Consider the following 18,910-nt stretch of genomic DNA (forward strand, 5'->3'; position numbering starts at 1 on the left):
CGACTAGTTGTAAATACTGTACTATGTCATGGTTATTTCTCTTTTCTCTTTTCAAAATCTTAAAAGACGATGCAGTAAAAGTGCTACACTCAATTTGCCAGCAAATTTGGAAAACTCAACAGTGGCCACAGGAGTGGAAAAGGTCAGTTTACATTCCAATTCCAAAGAAAGGCAATGCCAAAGAATGTTCAAACTATCGCACCATTGCACTCATTTCACATGCTAGTAAAGTTATGCTTAAAATCCTACAAGCTAGACTCCAGCAGTATGTGAATCGAGAACTACCAGAAGTACAGGCAGGATTTCGAAGAGGCAGAGGAACTAGAGATCAAATTGCCAACATACGCTGGATCATGGAGAAAGCTAGGGAGTTCCAGAAAAACATCTACTTCTGCTTCATTGACTATGCAAAAGCCTTTGATTGTGTGGATCACAACAAATTGTGGCAAGTTCTTAAAGAGATGGGAGTACCAGACCATCTCATTTGTCTCTTGAGAAACCTATATGCGGGTCAAGAAGCAACAGTGAGAACCGAACACGGAACCACTGATTGGTTCAAAATTGGAAAAGGAGTCCGGCAAGGCTGTATACTGTCGCCCTGCCTATTTAACTTATATGCAGAGCACATCATGAGAAAGGCAGGGCTAGATGAATCAAAAGTTGGAATTAAGATTGCCGGGAGAAATATCAACAACCTAAGATATGCAGATGATACCACTCTAATGGCAGAAAGTGAAGAGGAACTAAAGAGCCTCTTGATGCGGGTGAAGAAAGAGAGTGCAAAAGTTGGCTTGAAACTCAACATTAAGAAAACCAAAATCATGGCATCCGGCCCTCTCAATTCCTGGCAAATAGATGGGGAAGAAATGGAGGTAGTGACAGATTTTATTTTTCTGGGCTCAAAGATCACCTCAGATGGGGACTGCAGCCAAGAAATTAAAAGACGCTTGCTCCTGGGGAGGAAAGCTATGGCAAATCTAGACAGCATACTAAAAAGCAGAGACATCACCCTGCCAACAAAAGTGCGTATAGTCCAGGCCATGGTTTTCCCAGTTGCAATGTATGGCTGTGAAAGCTGGACCATAAGAAAGGCTGAGCGCAAAAGAATTGAGGCCTTTGAACTATGGTGCTGGAGAAGAGTCCTGCGAGTCCCTTGGACTGCAAGGCATTCAAACCGGTCAGTCCTAGAAGAGATCAACCCCGACTGCTCTTTAGAAGGCCAAATCCTGAAGTTGAAACTCAAGTACTTTGGCCACCTAATGAGAAGGAAGGACTCACTGGAGAAGGCCCTAATGCTGGGAAAGATTGAAGGCAATAGAAGAAGGGGACGACAGAGAATGAGATGGCTGGATGGAGTCACTGAAGCAGTAGGTGTGAATCTGAATGGACTCCAGAAGATGGTAGAGGACAGGAAGGCCTGGAGGAACGTTGTCCATGGGGTCGCAATGGGTCGGACACGACTTCGCAAGTAACAACAACAACAATGCAGAGAGGAGAAATACTCCTGCATTTGGAGGAATGGACCTCAAATCTGGTGAAAATGCTAGCAATGCTGCAATTCTGAACAGTTCAAAGCCTTTCATATCCCCCCCCCACCCCGGAATTCACTTCTTTTGCTAGTATATTATGGAAAAGGAAAACCTAAAACACTGAGGTTCAGAGCTTTTCAGAATGTTAGCTTTGCTAGGGTTTTGTTCTCTCTTGTTCTCCTGATGTTTCTCAAGGTCTCTTTTCCAAATCACACAAATCGTTGATAGAATGGAACCTGAATTCAGGATAGAGCAAGATGGTGAGAAGGTAAGTTGAATGAGGGGTGGTGGGGTGGGGAGAAGGTTCACAGACTGGTAGCTTTGGTCAGTCAATGTCTCCTATTTTTTTTATATTATCACATAATCAATACCTAATTTTGGCAGCAAAAGATTATTTTCTCAAAATAATTACTTATGAATTGTAAGAGCAAAGGATTTACATTAGCTGACAATAGGTGTTCTTGAAAATGGAATATATATATATAGCTACAGATATAATTGCTGAAAACTAGGATTAGCAATCCTCAATAATTTGGTAGGGGATGTTCATCTGGTAAAATATAATTTTTTTGAAATGTCTAAATACATTTTCTTTCATGTTTTTTTCCTTCCATTTCCAGTAACTTTTTCGATTCTTATTTTACCCAATCCAGTCTATATTATTATTTTTATATGAATGAAAAGACAAAGGAAAATATGTGTGTGATATGTGTGGGCATGTCTCTGTATAGAAAAGAGATGATACAAATTTCTTGGTGTGAAAGTGGTTTGTATGCACAAGAAATTCTTGTCTATGCATAAAAGATATACATTTTTGTCACAGATTTCTTACTACCAGTTTTCTTATTAGAGAGTCATCTTTCAAAATATCTACCATTGCTATCCATACTATATAGTTTTAAATCTCATTTGAAGTTAAAATTATTCCCTGGGCATTTGCAGGCTCACAACTCTGGTAAGAACAAGAGGTCTTTTAATTATTGCAACCCTATTGTTATTTTATAGGACTTTTTATTTTCATCTAAGTTAACAAAATGCTTTTTATGAAGATAATTTTATATGTTTAGTTTTTGTACACTCCTCTGGCTTCCTTTGGAAGGAAAAACAGTATATGAATGAATGGATGGATGGATAATATAATAATATTAGTAATAATTCCTGTTCAAGTTTTTAAATTATGAAGCAATATAGCGACCTTACCACTGATAATGCCTGGATGGATAGATGCAAGAATCTGAGCTTCATCTATCTCCTTCTCATTGGACTTCAACTTTTCTTGCAATTCTTTCTTCTTTACTAATAGGTCATATAATTCCTTTTCTTCAGATAAAAATATTTTAAAAATTATTCCGTGAAAACAGTTCAAAGTATAATTATATCTTATCATTAAAAATCATACATCGATCATTTCAAGTGCAATTTTTTTTGTTAAAACAAATGCAAGGCAAAAAATAGTGACATTGTAATGAAAGTATCTAATATTTTCAGATACCTTCATTACAGTGTCACTATTTCTTGCCTTGCATTTGTTTTACAACTCCATTATACAGCTCCATTTAAACTGAAAAACAAAAATTAAGAAAAAAAAACAGATTTCAGGCAAGAGAACAAAAAAAAGTCAATTTTCCCCCCTCAGTTATTTATTTGGAAGGACAAGATAAAAGTCCCACTCCAGCATGCTTCTCTGTCTGTAGGAAAATAACATCTTCATGGACATCAATATTGGAAGGTGCGTATGCTTATTTTAAAAATTGTGAGAGGTAATAAAGATAATATTTATGTAACAATGAATTAAAGAAGTATATAATTTCTGAGAGATCAAGAGTTGTAACTATTTTCAAGATCCTCAAGGCCATAGGCCAAGGCCTATAATATATATATATTAAAAAGAATGGCTATTTTTTTTAACGTTTTATAGTGTTTCTCCAAAGCCTGGAAGAAGCAAACTGCAGTCTTTCCTACTAATAATCTAAAGTGTCAAAATACAGCTCAAAAGTTTGGGGAGGGGGTGTATTTTTGGAGGTTTCACAGTTGCAAAATGCAGCCAAGAAGTCAGAATGGGAATTGGAATAGGAAACATCTGGGAGACATACTGCTCTCATTCTTACTCTTACCAATGCCAAAATGTTCTTCAGTCATACAAATTAACTCCCTTTTTACGACCCTAATTTCACCATTGAAGCATTATGGGCTTAAATACTGGGGTTTATTTATCTTTGTCTAGGGATCAAACAAAGTGGCACTATATTTACTTCTGTTTCTAGTCCCTTAATTATGACTCTAAATCCCCCCAAAAACAATGCCAAGTATTGGAATATGTTTCTTTAAAATGCAGTTTTTCATAAAAAACCCTTAGTTCAATGAATACCATTTTCAATTAAAATATTAAGTAACAGGTCCTACAGAAGATTGTTATCTGAGGGACCCTTGTAAGCCATTCACCTTTCAACTAATTGTTGATGGGCAAGGTAGATAACTATTCAAAGCTGTTAAGCCAGGTTCCCATGTTTCATAGTTTTGCCAAAAGTTTACTGGGCTTAAATAATGTACTGATCTTATTTGTAAACCAAACATCAAAAGCTGGTAACAGAAATTTAGCACCTACACCTTTAGTATTTTTATCATGCTTATTCTAAAACAACCTAAACAACTTAAATACCCATAAAAGAGGTTTACTGTTATCCAAGAAAAATGTTTTATTACAATTCTTTTGCCTCTGAGAGATTCAATTAATGGTTCATCTTAAATGGATGAAATTTTCACGACCATAAAATGACTGACTTATAGCCTCTTTCAATGTCAATGTGGCATAATATATGAAAATGAACAAATACCTAAAGTTAATGCTTTCTTTAAACATAGATTCATTTAATCTGTACTTACCAATAGGTTTTCCAATTATATCTCTTTCTGAAGCAATACTCTTTGCTTTTAGTAGATTAATGGTAGTTTGCCCTAGTTCTTCAATCAAAAGTCTTTTTTCGACAGAAAGTTTATTTAACGTATGCTCTATAAAAATCAGATCAATAATGACATATATGTTGAAAAAGCTGCACTAAACACTAAGCTGTAGTTAACTGCTCTATTATATTCATTCATTCATTACATTTCTATAACTATCAAATTCAATCAAGTGATTCTGAGTAACTTAAGTTTCTGTATTTATATTCATAATATTTACAGTATTTATTAATCTATAGTTCTCATTTGAGAATTATGTGTTATAAAAGTACTGCACAATAATAATAATTTAATTTAATTTAATACTATAAGCATTATTTAATTTTGCTTATAGAACTAAAAAAGCCAAATATTGTAGCCTTTTCTCATATAGTGAGGGAAAAAATTATTTGATCCCCTGCTGATTTTGTATGGTTTGCCCACTGACAAAGAAATGAGCAGCCTGTAATTTTAATGGTAGATTTATTTTAACAGTGAGACCCAGAATAACAACAACAAAAAAATCCAGACATTTCAAAATTTTCAAAAATTTACAAACTGATTTGCATTTTAATGACTGAAATAAGTCTTTGATCCCTTCACAAAACATGACTTGCTTGGTGGCAAAACCCTTACTGGCAATCACAGGGGTCAGACGTTTCTTGTAGTTGGCCACCAGATTTGCACACATCTCAGGAGGGATTTTGTCCCAATCCTCTTTGCAGATCCTCTCCAAGTCATTAAGGTTTCGAGGCTGACATTTGGCAGCTCGAACCTTCAGCTCCCTCCATAGATTTTCTATGGGATTAATGTCGGGAGACTGGCTAGGCCCCTCCAGGATCTTAATGTGCTTCTTTTTGAGCAACTCCTTTGTTACCTGGCCATGTGTTTTGGGTCATCATCATGCTGGAATACCAATCTACGACCCATTTTCAATGCCCTGGATGAAGAAAGAGGTTCTCACCCAAGATTTGACGGTACATGGCCCTGTCCATCATCCCTTTGATGTGGTGAAGTTGTCCTATCCCAGTGGTGGCAAACCTTTTTATGACCGAGTGCCCAAACTGCAATCCAAAACCCACTTATGCATCGCCGAGTGCCAGGGTGTAGCCAGAGTGGACATGGCCACAGAATGGGTGTGGCTATGGTAGTCATGGTAGCATGGGTAGGCGTGGCCTGGGCGTGGCCACCTCAATGTTGCTCATGGGGAGGGACACCTCTGGGGGCCGGACAGGGTTGGGGGAGATCCAAGAGGTCTCTGGCAGGTGGGATGGTGGGCAGGAGGCTTGTCCTGCAGGGTAAGGTGAAGCAAGGCAAGGTGAGGCTGGGGGCAGGACAGGGGTGCCATTGCTGTGAGGCAGGAGCTGGGGTGGCTGCTGCATGACACCATCGGCCCCCACACACAGCGAGCGCATGGGGGCCAACAGCAGCACAACCTGCCCATCCCTCAACTGGTGCACTCTGGGGCTCTGCAGCCCACTGCCAATACCAGGTCAGCCCTCCAGCAGCAGGCACAGTAGGGGAAAGGGGAGGCATGTGATGCAGACCGCCAGATGTGCCTACTCCGTCCCATCTATTTTTGCTTGCGGTTGGAGAGCAAGTTGCTGCTGGCCATCTCCTTGCCCCCTCACAGATCTTGCCCTTAGCTCGCATGTGGAGCCTGTTCTCCTCGCATACCCGACGCACTTTAGCCCCGCCTCAGGCCACTGTGGCTAGCAGCTCATGCAGGTCCATTAGGCTACCACCACTGCCTGGAGCACCTGGCCCGCCCAGTACAAAGAAGGTGAAATGGCTGGCTAGCAAGCTCAAGTAGAGGTAGTAGAGCACGCCCATGCCCAGCAAACCAAAGGCTACCCCAAGCGGGGAAAGCCGGATCTCCATCAGTGTCATGGCCCCCCAGTCCCAGCTAGGCTTGTGTGCCTCTCTGCTGGCCCTGGGTGGCCATGACACCGATGGGGATCCAGCTTTCCCTGATTGGGGTAGTCTTTTGCCTGCTGGCCCTGGGTGTGCTGTACCACCTCTAAGCCTAAGCGGGGCTTCCTAGCTGACTTCTTCATCTCCTTTGTGCTGGGTGATGGCCTAATGGATCTGCGCAAGTAGCTGGCAGCTGTGGTAGGTACTGAGGTGTGCGGGGAGGGGGGGGAGTGGAGAAAAAAACCCTGATCCCACGTAAAGTGGATTATTTTCTCTGCCATACTTTTAAAACTCTCTTTAAAGTTTACTTACTGCAGAATGTGGATCCTTCCCATTCTGCTGCATCAAGCAAAACCGTCTGGGAGCTAAAACGCCCCTCCCCATCCCACGTAAGGAGGCTTCTCTCCTCTCTCCTTGTCTTTTTGCTCCCAAACAGTCTGGCAGGGAACAGCCAAAGGGAGTGGAGAAAAAAAACCTGATCCCATATAAGAGGCAGGATTTTCTCTGCCATACTTTTAAAACTCTCTTTAAAGTTTACTTACTGCATGAAGCATTCTGCTCCCCCTCGTATGGAGCGTTCTGCTCCCGCAGTCCCAACCCTCGCAGGGAGCGTCCTGCTCCCGTCGACCCAACCCCGCATAGAGTGTTCTCCCGCCGCCCCAACCCCCACACGGAGCATTCTCCTGCCGCCCCAACCCCTGCACGGAGCGTTCTCCTGCCGCTCCAACCCTCACATGGAGAATCCTCCTCCCACCGCCCCAACCCTCACATGGACCGTTCTCCCGTCGATCCAACCTTCGCAGAGCACCCTTTCACACTCCGCTTGCAAGGCCCTATCCACTGTCTCTTTTGATTTCCCTTCTTGCCGCCGGATATTTCTATGAAGATATTTCTATTCCTATGAGTCAGAGCTTTGGGTGAAGATCAGCCGCCTGTGCCCACCAGGCCCGCCTACCAAGCCCGCTGCCCCACACTGACCATGACCGCCGGCCAGGACTGCCTCTCCTGCGACTTCCCCCACGGTTGGGACACAGCCAAGTTTGTTGCCGACGGCACCTACAGGTTGTCCGCCAAACGCAGCTCATCCCATGGAGGGACAAGCTCCTCCTCCTCTGTGAGGCCCTGCCCTGCCTGCCTGTAAGCGAGGCATGTCTGCACTGCTGTTCCGGGGAGGTGGCACCTCCCCCAAATGGCTCCAGGTTGGCTGGTGTTGGCGAAATTTTAGTGACCATGTGTGCTGGGGTGATGGCGCATGCCCACAGAGAGGGCTCCGCATGCCGTTTCTGGCACGCGTGCCATAAGTTCGCCACCACTGTCCTATCCCCTTAGCAGAAAAACACCCCTAAAGCATAATGTTTCAACCTCCATGTTTGATGGTGGAAATGGTGTTTCTTGGGGTCATAGGCAGCATTTCTCCTTCTCCAAACACAGCGAGTTAAGTTATTGCCAAAGAGCTAAATTTTGGTCTCATCTGATCACAACACTTTCACCCAGTTCTCCTCCGAATCATTCAGATCTTCACTGGCAAACTTCAGACAGTCCTTTACATGTGCTTTTTTGAGGAGGGGGACCTTGTGGCACTGCAGGATTTCAGTCCTTCATGGCGCAGTGTATTACCAATTGTTTTCTTGGTGACTATGGTCCCAGTTCCCTTGGGATCATTGATACAATCCTCCTGTGTAGTTTTGGGTTGATTCCTCACTGTTTTCATGATCATTGAAACTCCACGAGGTGAGATCTTGCATAGAGCCCCAGACCGAGGGAAACTGACAGTTATTTTGTGCTTCTTCCATTTGTGCATAATTGCACCAACTGTTGTCACTTTCTCACCAAACTGCTTGGCGATAGTCTTGTAGCCCATTCCAGCTTGTGTAGGTCTACAATCTTGTCCCTGACATCCTTGGACAGTTCTTTGGTCTTGGTCATGGTGGAGAGTTTGGAATCTTATTGACTGATTGCTTCTGTGAATGCAGGTAGCAAGCTGATATTAGGAGCATTCCCTTTAAGAGAGTGCTCCTAATCTCAGCTTGTTACCTGTATAAAAGACACCTGGGAGCCAGAAATCTTGCTGATTGATAGGGGATCAAGTACTTATTTCACTCATTAAAATGCAAATCAATTTATAACTTTTTTGAAATGTGGTTTTCTGGTGTTTTTTTTGTTTGTTTGTTTGTTATTCTGTCTCTCACTGTTAAAATAAACCTACCATTAAAATTAGAGACTGATCATTTCTTTGTCAGCAGACAAACATACAAAATCAGTAGGGGGTCAAATAATTTTTCTTCCTCATTGTAGGGCAGATATACTTACCTTGATGTAAGTATATTCTTGATTTAGCCTTATATAAGCTTCCATTTGGATTTATTTTTTTCAAGCTCCCATTGCTTAAAAATGATCCTATACTTAGATCTCTCTGAGTTTGGTTGTTTTCTTGCATTTCATTACCCAAACATCATCAGTTCTTTCAACCTCTCAGTTCAACTCTGAGCTGCAAATATTCTTTTATTGATATGTAGATCTCCTTGAATTTGGAATAATACTCCAGTTCTTACTGCCTTCTTTAAATATTGTTTTGCATCAAAATTTTATTCAATAGTGGGAAATAATTAAAAAAAGAGCTATGGAGGTTTTTTTAAAAAATAAATAAATAAATAAAGAAGTAACATTTGAAATTGATTAATACACACCTGCCTCTGGCTGGGCAGCTGCAGAAGCTGAAGCTTCATCTAGTTCTTTCTGAACAGATTCAAGCTTTGCCAATATTTCTTCTCTTTTTCCAGATAATTCATATAATTCTCTTTCTGTAACATGTTAATATTTCAAAAAACACATCAAAGTTATTATTACTTTTAAGTTGCATTAAATATTAAAGCAGCTCTTGAATTTCCAGAGGATGTGAAGGATGAGACAGCCAGAGTTTACATGAGCTATTGAGTTTATCCGCTTTTGGAGCAAACATCTAATATAGGGGTAGTTAACCTTTTTATACCTACCGCCCACTTTTGTATCTCTGTTAGTAGTAAAATTTTCTAACCACCCACCGGTGGTTAGTAATGGTGATTTATAAAGTAGGGAAGTAACTTTACTTTATAAAATTTATAAAGCAGAGTTATAGCAAGTTAAAGCATATAATAATATTACTTACCAAATACTTTATGTCGGACTTTCGCTAAGTTTGGCAGAATAAATCTTTATAAAACAACTTATTGTAGTTAAATCTATCTTTTTATTTATACTTTGCATACATAGAAGCATGAAGTCTGATGAAATTACATTTAATTAATTAAATTATTAATGAGATCCCTGAGGCTGAGGCTGAGAAACTAAATACTGGATATCTGGCTCATTTTTTGTAAGGAACAACAAAGGTCTCCTCTTTCGGAAATATTCAGGCAGTTTCTTTCTTTGGTCATAATATGATTAACACCACCAAAGCCTGATTCCACAAGATATGAGGTAGAGAAAGGTATCAATAAACTGAATATCATTTTCCATATATTTGGATATAAGACAGGCATTTTTTTTTACTTTGCCATAGGTTTTCATATCCACCACTATCGAATTTATGTTTACTTTCTTCATCATATCTAATTTCTAATAGTTCTTCTTGGCGAGTCGTATCAGCCTCTTCAATATTTGTAGTAAAAGGATTTTTCATCCAGTCATACACCTTCAATTTCAAAATATCTTCATTTCAAATCATTTTTCCATGTCGAATTTAAGTTCATTGAGGTGGCTATTGAATCTGTCAATATCCTCTGGAGTTACATCATCTTTTATAGATGATAATTCAGGAAACTGATGAAATTCTCTCTTCAATAGATTATAAGTAGTTTAAGATTGTCAATAAATAACGACACAATACTTTGGCAACCTATAAGAGTTTTATTTGCTCCTTGAAGCTGCAAATTGACATCATGAAATCTCTTGAAAATATCTGCCAAATAAAAGGCATCATTCTTTACTGTTTTTAACTGTTGACACAGATTGGTCTCATTATTACTTTCAAAAAATTGTATGACACTATCATATAATGCTACAAAACAAGCCAAAGATGTACCCTTTGACAGCCACCGAACTTCTGTGTGCAAAAGTAACGTAATAAAATCATTATTGTCCTGGCAAAGCTGTCAAAACATTCTATCATTTTTTGCATTGGATTTGATCTTGTTTATGGCTCGAATTATTATAGTTAATGATGAATGGAGACTTGTACTTAGATGTTTTCCTACAAGATGTTGTCTGTGCACCACACAATGAATACATAAAACATTTGGCACTTCTTCCTTCAAATAAGCAACAAATCCACGATAGCGACCTATCATTGATGGTGCTCCATCAGTAGCGCATGCAACAATATTATTCAAAGGAATATTATTTTTTGTAAAGTATGATTTCACAGTATTAAATATAATCCTCTTGTATCTATAATGAGATTTATTACGAATAGCATTTCTTCTCGTAATATATTGTTTTCATCAAAATAACGTACATATGCCATCAATGAAGCATTATTATCTGCAATGGTAGACTCGTCCAATTGCATGGAAAATGAAGAGTTTTGAAGAATACTTATCAGGTTTTTTTCAACATTAACTGCCATTTCTTCAATTCGTCGTTTTACTGTGCTATCACTTAAGGGCAACGTTTTTAAAATTTCAGATATATCCTGATGCATTACTGTTGAGATAAATTCTTTTATAGAGGTATTATTACAGTTTCTCCAATATTATAGCTTTTACCACTTTTTGCAATTAATTGTGAAATGCGATAAGCGGCAATTAATCCATCTGCATTCGCTGCATGTTGTTTCTTTAATGATGCAACGATTGTTGAACGATTTTGAAATTTTTTATATGTTTCCATTGGGCTTGTCCTTATCATTTGGATGCTTTGTAGAAAGATGTTCTCGCAATCGACTTGGCTTCATTGCCTCATTGGATAATGTTTTATGACACAATAAACACATTGGGTGTTGTTTATTTACAACAGATTCTATGAAACCCATCTTCAGATACTTTGCAAATAGCCACAAGCGTATTTCTTTTTTTGAGACATGGACTCACAATATTTTGAAGCTGTAGGCACGTGCTCACTCTCATAAATCTAACTGCATACTGACCAGTGCGACCGCAAACAAAAAAGCCTGCGCCATGTATCGTTGTCTGCGCATGCCTCTCGCGCATCGTGGATTGGGTTTGGGGGGCTGCTGGCTACCAGCTCTGCTTGTCTGTTACAGCTGGGTAGTGTGGGGGGAGATGCGCGAGCTATTCTGAGATGAGGCTCTTTTGTTTGCAGTCACATTATAGCGCCATTTAGTTTCACTTACATAACATGAACTAAACTTATTCACGGGTGATACAAATAGTATATTTTCAGAAATTTAAATTGTCACGGGGAATTTTATAAAAACCTAATGAAAATGTTTTTAAATAATGCTATGAAATTTTTTTTAAAAGTCAATTAAATTAAAAAAAGGAAAGTGCTTCAATATTGGAAAAAACCCCTACTGCCCATCATGAAAACTGGAACGCCCACTAGTGGGCAGTAGGGACCAGGTTGACTACCACTGATCTAACACTAACTATATATGAAATTTTATTTTGGGTTGTTCAGAAGGAAGGCAAAATAAATAGAAATAGAAAGCCTTGTAAATTATCTATAACTGTTGGAAATAAAGCTAACTGAAGTACTACATCAGTGTATCTGAAGATTACACCACTTCTTTAACATTCAATTTGAAGATTACAACTGAACATAAAGAAATCCGAAGATTGTGAAATTTGCTGTTTAAACTAGAATGTGTTCCAGGAATATTACAAAGCAAGAGTTTGCCATTTCAATCTATATTTTTAAGTAATAGCCCTCTTTGTAGTGCTTCTCTAAGGTCTTACTGAAAGCTGTTCATAAACTCAGCTGATGAAGGAAAAGACTCAGGTGTGAAAACAATGGTCCTAGCTAGAAATATCTACAAAAAAGAAGAGTTATGCCCAGTAATTGAAGATGATAATATATACATTAAATCTCAAAAGCAGTAAAAAGTATCAACTTTTTTCTCCAGGGGTGTATCTCCAGTAAACTCTGGTGACCAGGGCAGTGACACACAAAAAAAAAGGAAAGTAAAATAACATATCATGTGAATCATCTTTTCATCCGTATCAATCTTAGAGAGATTATTACCAATATCAGAGATAAGAGAACCTCCAAAATTCTAAATATTGCTGAGGAAATAGCTATTATTGAGAGACAGCTAAACTCAGAAAAACTACAGAAAAATTACAGAAAAACTCATGGATAATAGCATAATTGTGATACAATCATGTACAATAAGAAATTAATTTGTAACAAAGTCCCTTTAATCCTTTCCAACCTCTTGGCTTGGGAATCCTTATTCAGAAATGAAACAAACTATTTGAGGGGTTCAAAGGATTTCTCTTAGCAAAAGATTATATAAACTTTGGGAGAACAACATGAGGCTTTTAACAGATTTACCATTAAGTGTTCATCTGATTTAGTACTACTGGAAGAATTTTTATCTACTTTAAATGATCAATCGATGATCCATATCAAATTATTCTCAAGTGAAGAACTTCCTTTGGAACCAAACTTCAGAAAAACATAGTATTTAATGATAATTCACTAACACACAACCATTCTCAAATTCAGACTCATTTTATAAACAATAAAAGAATATTCCAATGGATATTTTTGCATTTCATCAGGAGAAAGACAAGAGCAACATAATAAAAAAAACACTAATCTTCTTAGATTCGGGCTTTCTTGTACAAGGTTTTGCAAGATATGAATTTCTCAGAAAGCACAGTTGCAAAAGGCAAAGGTGAAGAGACTGACTGTTCTGTATTCTGATTCTAAGGAAACCAATTGTTATCCTTTGCTGACATCTGGTGGCTTGACATGATCTTATCAGCAGCAACTATAATCCATGAGTTCCCCTGATAGATCTGGTAAAACAATGGTTCTCAACCTTTTTAATGTCGCGACCCCCAACCGGTCGTAAGTCGAGGACTACTCAACTGGTGCAGCACCATTTGCAGAATGGGACTTTTGGCAGGCTCAGCAGGGCAGAGACAGCCTGGATAATTCCTATTGGCTTTTGAAAGCCAATAGAATTAGACTCTATTCAAGAGAGTCTATTCTATTGGCTTTCAAAAGCCAATAGAATAAAAGGGAGTAGCACAGCTAAGGAAAAAGGGAAAAAAATGGCGGACTGCGTTGTTTGGCGACCCCCATGAAATGGTCGTTCGACCCCAAATGGGGACCCGACCCACAGGTTGAGAACCACTGTGGTAGAAGGAGAAGGTGGCTGGCTAAGAACTGACCACAGGATAGCTTTTGTTCAGGGACAACTACTCTCCTTCATTTTATTAAGCTGGCAATAGAGATGATTGGGAAAGGGGTTTATTCCTTTGCTCCTTCTATACATTTATATCTTCAGATTCTTCGCACTGCTTATTGGGAAAAGTCCCAATGCAGGAGGTCACATAGCTCTCTGAGTCAATAACTTTCAATCACATTATTATTATTTCAATATTTTTATTGACCTGTTAAGCTTGTTTCCTGCTTTCTTTTCAGTTTCTACTATTGTTAAACAGAGCAAAAGCAAAAGAGGAAAAGAATGGGAAGATAAACAATAGGCCTTTTAAATTGCAAAATATTTATTTACTTACTTACTTACTTACTTACTTACTTACTTACTTACTTACTTACTTACTTATTTGCTTGCCACTATCTCACTATGGGGCTATTCTAGGAGGCTTACAACAGTACAACATAAAATTGTAAGAAATATAACTATAACAATAGTAAAAAAAATTAAACAATAACAATAATGAAAATACAGCAATATAAGTTAAAAAATAGGTAGGGACGGAATAGGATGATTGGGGGGCAGGAATAGGGGTCTATTATTAGTTAATAGCCATTTCCCTATGGAGAATTACCTTTAGAAGCAGGTTAAATATTGAGGTGAAAAGGGAGAAAAGGATGAGTAAGTTTTCCAATTACTATTTGTTTTAATGAGAAAAGACAAAACGCTCTTGGACATGGTCAAGGAATTAAATCAATGAGGTTTCATCAAGAGAGGGAAGAACAATTCTATGTCACTTGATTTTCCATCTGTACAGTTCAGATGGTGTGTATGTTATTCCCAAATGATCAGTTTCAATTCAGAAGCAGTACATGCTTAATAAATCCTTGTAAAATTCACAATATAATTTATTTTCTACTTACCATCAGGATACACAATAGAAACACCTTCAGAAGTAAGTTTTTGTATTTCATGTGTAATTGTCTCTAGATTTGCCATGAGAGATCTTCTTTGCTTATTTAACTCCTGTAGTTTATAATCTAGAAATATTATATATAACTTCATAAAAATAATATAGTTTTAAATCAATCTATTATACTTTATCACAATTTGTATCAATATATGTAAATGATATTTGCTTTTAGTTCAGTGATTATTTCATCTGTGATGGATGCTTTTCTGTTTGACAGGTTTTAACATCTCTTACAAGTGAAGTTAGTTACTAAATATTTTTTTATTTCTAAATGTTTCTGATATTGTAGAATCTCATTTGTAAAGGTTTTCAATATAATTTTTCTGTTTTCCTTCAAACCTTTTCAACATTTGAATATTGCTATCTTAATAATACATTTTCCTTTAATTTTTCTGGATATCGTTCATTTTCTTTTTTGTGTTACATTTCTGTCATTCTGTCCTTGGCCTTTCTTGTTTCATTATGGTAGTCTGCATTCAATCAACATGCATCCTTGTTACCCATCTTCTTTCTTTTTTTACTGCCTCATACAATTGCTTAGAAAACTGTTTGAATCTTTGAAATTTTGGAAATATTTTTTCTGCTTTAATTTTCTATACATGGTTAATGTTCATCTGTATGTAACTTTCATGAACTACATCTGTTCTTTAAATGTATTTCATTGATGATTATTCTGATTACATCTGTACTGATTTATTTAAATCTCTTTCAGCTATAAGACCATCAAATCGCATGTGACTCAAGTTTAACTATGTATTATTACCATCCGGTAATAGGGAGTTCATATATTCCAATTTAAGAATCTTAATTTTTGCTTTGACAAATTCTGGTTTTCCTTGGGATCACGTTTTTTAAGCTCCAGGTACCCACTGTATATATCTGATTCTACATGTCCTTACAAAACATGAAGCCTTTATTTCCCTGTAGGCATCACAAGTGACCAGATTTTCAGTGGTTTTGATCTAGCCAGGAATGCTCCAATGCAATTTAGATTCTCCCCAAGAGGCCATCTGATATATGTCATTCTGAATAAGAGAAGAGGTCAAACAGCACTGTGTCTTAGACTCTCTTTTATTCAGTCTTTTTGTAAATGATTCTCTATTAATTTTTGTTCTGGACCATGAAGGTCTCTGTGTTAGAATGTTTGGCATTTATTGGGTTAAGTGCTGTCTCCTTAAGAAATGGGTTATGGGTAATGTAGTTTAGCTAGTAAGCTATCCCATGTTAATAGCTCAATAGTAGGAGGAAAAGAGGAGCCACTAAAGTTCATCACAGGATATCCTGGCCACGAGCCAGTTTGGAATGTTCTTTGTCTGAGATAAGCATGGGGCCATCGGATGTCTCAGATGGCTCCACTCCACATAAGAAGTTGGTGTGGAGAAGTTAATGAATTTACCTAATGAAGATGAACAGATTACAATATATAGACGGAATCTACAACTAGCAAGTATTGTTTTCTGACTGAATAAATTATCTATTTTGGAATCATCTTTATTTGAGTTTAATCTGTCTGTTATTGGATTAGAAAGGCATTTTTATTCATGATCAGAACAGTAAATTCATGGCTTTATCTTCACATCTGACTCTAGAGCGAGAAAAGTAAAATCAATATATCTGCCTTCATATTAACTTCAGCTTTAAAGGAAGTGCTCTGCTTGTCAGCCAGCGTTTCAAAGGGAAGGTGTTATTTGGATGAAACCTCCCTCCCCCAAGCGTTTCTGTCTGATGCATTGTATTGCTAATTTCCTTGCAAGCAAAGACTGCCTCTAAAGTTCAGAGAAAAGCTTGGAACGGGTGATGACCCCCTCTTATTTATTCTCTATGTTTGTTTAAACAGAGTGAAACATGGAAGCTGTGTCTTTACGCAAGCCAAAGAGAGAGATTGGAATGCAACCAAGAGGCAGGCAATTAACTCTTAACTGCTTAAAAGGGGAAAAGGCAATGAGAGAATTGTTTGCTTGGAAAGCAAAGGCAGAGATTATTGTCTGTGTTGCTAAAACCAACGGAAAGGTGTCTGTGTTCAAACAGCTTGCTACGAAAATCGCTGATTTCCTTTCTGTTCTTGTTTCTGTGAACAGGCTAATTTGTTGCTAAGGGAAGTAATCAGGTTACCAAGGAGAGCAATAGAGCAATTAATCTTGTCAGCTAACTCAGCGCTGGTGAGAGAAGTCTAAATTACCCCCTCCCCTTAGAATTCCAGCTATGTCAATGGAAAGAGGTTTTCAGAGGCTCCAATAGCAGTGCAACAGCATCCCCTGGTGACCAATCTGCACACAACACTCATTCAGCAATTTTTATCCTTGCTGAAGGAAAGGTACCCCCCTAATTTGGTAACCGCATCAACCCAAGTTAAGAGCACCCCCTAGAGGGGATTGAAGGTACTTCACTGAATGCAATTTTCTGCAGAGTGAATCTGATAGTTGAAGAGCAAGTTATCTAAATTCATGCAAAGTTACCAACATCCCCTAGAGGGCACAGAGTGAACTTCACCCAAAGTAATCACTCACGCAAGCAGTCACCTCTAGTGGTGACTATGCTGAGGGCAAATTAAGGAGAAGAAAAGGCAGCAATTAACCTTGCTTATTATCACAAAGCTGACGACCAAGAGGATTTTAGAGTCCCAAGCAGTCTCCAGCTTGCAACTTAACGACCACGGTGGGAGTTACGGGAGCTAGCAAAGCTCAGTAATTTCCCAGATGGCCACTGAGGGTAACATGGTAGTAAAGAAGAATTATGGCTGGCCTCTCTCCAAATGCCCCCTAGTGGTTAAAGAAGGAACTACATGCAAGCCTTTCATCATGCACAGAGAAAGCCCTCTAGTGGACAAAGGGTGAATCTCGAAGGAAGAGCACCTTGGTAACTGACCCACAAGAAGTGAACCCTAGTGGTGAAAAGGTGAATTGTGCTGAAGTACCCATGAACACAGGAGAGCGCACCCAGTGGTGCCTCTACCCACAGACAGCACCCCAGTAGCTGATATGCAAGTAGCGACCCCTAGTGGTCAAAGAGAGACGTTCATCAAATTTTCTTCAAAATAGCTAGGAAGTTTACTGAACCTGTGCTAGCCTTGACAGAGTGTCCAATTGGTTTAGAAGAAGGGGTTCAACCAACCAACCTAGACACCCCAACCACTCAGCCAAGGAGAAATGCTGCAAACAGCCAGCCTTGATCTGTACACAGAGGCTGATGCTCAAGCCTCAGTAAGGCCAAAGACATCTCAGGTTCCCTATGACCTGAGGCAACAAAGAAAACCTACAGAAGCCATGCGGTCATATCTGACGGAAAGATGGCAGTCGTTCTACAACTGCCACGAGAGAACCTAGGAGAGATTACAGAGACTCTACCAAACACCCGAAGACGGGTTTCCTCCCGAATGCGCACCCTCATTAGAAGAGGATAAGGAAGACGCTTTCCCACAATGGACAGACTTCGCACGCCGTCTCAAAGAGATTCAGATGGAACTAGGAGACCCAACAGTCGATAGCGAGATGCAGAACCTCAAGCTAAAAAACAAGGAACGTAAGAAGTTTCTAGAGAGCTCCAAACAGCTCCCGGAACCCGGGTCCTACACAAAAGACAGATCGGTCGAGAGGGCCAAGTCTGAAGTTTCCCTCCATTCGCATGCACCATCCCGGCGATCACATATGGCTTCATCTCACGCCACTGGAAAAGCCTCACCCTTTTGCCACAACTCACCGCGAGCCCAGGTGTACTCCAGAGTGTCACAATAATCTCACCTGACAGGCGCCTCCCGCCATTCTGTCCTTGCAGTTTTGGATTTTCTTTCCTATATGATAATATCAGCAACTAAATGTCACAAAAGCTTTAATGTCCTTATTGTAAACAACATTAGTTCTCTGAAAGATCCTCATCTCTTCATCAGTAGCATGTTGAGTATAATCCAACCTGAAAGACCTATTACCTGGCATTATATCATCAATCATTTTATATTTTTTTACTCATGTGGGTTTTTTTTTATAAAAATACAGAAGTGGTGTACTGTCTTCTCTTGTGTATATTGAATTAATGTCTTTGTCTTTGTCACTAAAATGATTTTCCTCTGGCATCTTCCTGTATCTCTGCCACCCAATACAGGAGTCTACTTGCTTTAGCTGAGCAGTTGGGATGACTTTCCCATTTTGGGTAACCCTACTGATATATATATTTTTGACATATATTTCTTTTTTCACTCATCCTTCCCAGGAAAAACCCTCCCCCCCCCACACT

At 38.9% G+C, this 18,910-nt stretch overlaps 1 protein-coding gene across 13 annotated transcripts in view; it reads right to left on the reverse strand.

The window, feature by feature from the left end:
• Positions 1-18,910, reverse strand: part of CCDC7 (coiled-coil domain containing 7) — a 325,715-nt gene that overhangs the window by 109,445 nt on the left and 197,360 nt on the right. For all 13 annotated transcript variants that reach the window (XM_039344077.1, XM_039344074.1, XM_039344070.1 and 10 more), the window contains 4 exons: positions 14,634-14,750; positions 9,071-9,184; positions 4,413-4,538; positions 2,730-2,849 (listed from right to left, as the gene is read on the reverse strand). In XM_039344077.1, coding sequence (XP_039200011.1) covers positions 2,730-2,849; positions 4,413-4,538; positions 9,071-9,184; positions 14,634-14,750 — 477 coding nt within the window. The remainder of the gene's footprint in view (positions 1-2,729; positions 2,850-4,412; positions 4,539-9,070; positions 9,185-14,633; positions 14,751-18,910) is intronic.

Source organism: Crotalus tigris, unplaced genomic scaffold (assembly GCF_016545835.1).
Source record: "Crotalus tigris isolate CLP2741 ecotype Arizona unplaced genomic scaffold, ASM1654583v1 scf7180000017890.1996003, whole genome shotgun sequence".
Lineage (NCBI taxonomy): Eukaryota > Metazoa > Chordata > Lepidosauria > Squamata > Viperidae > Crotalus > Crotalus tigris.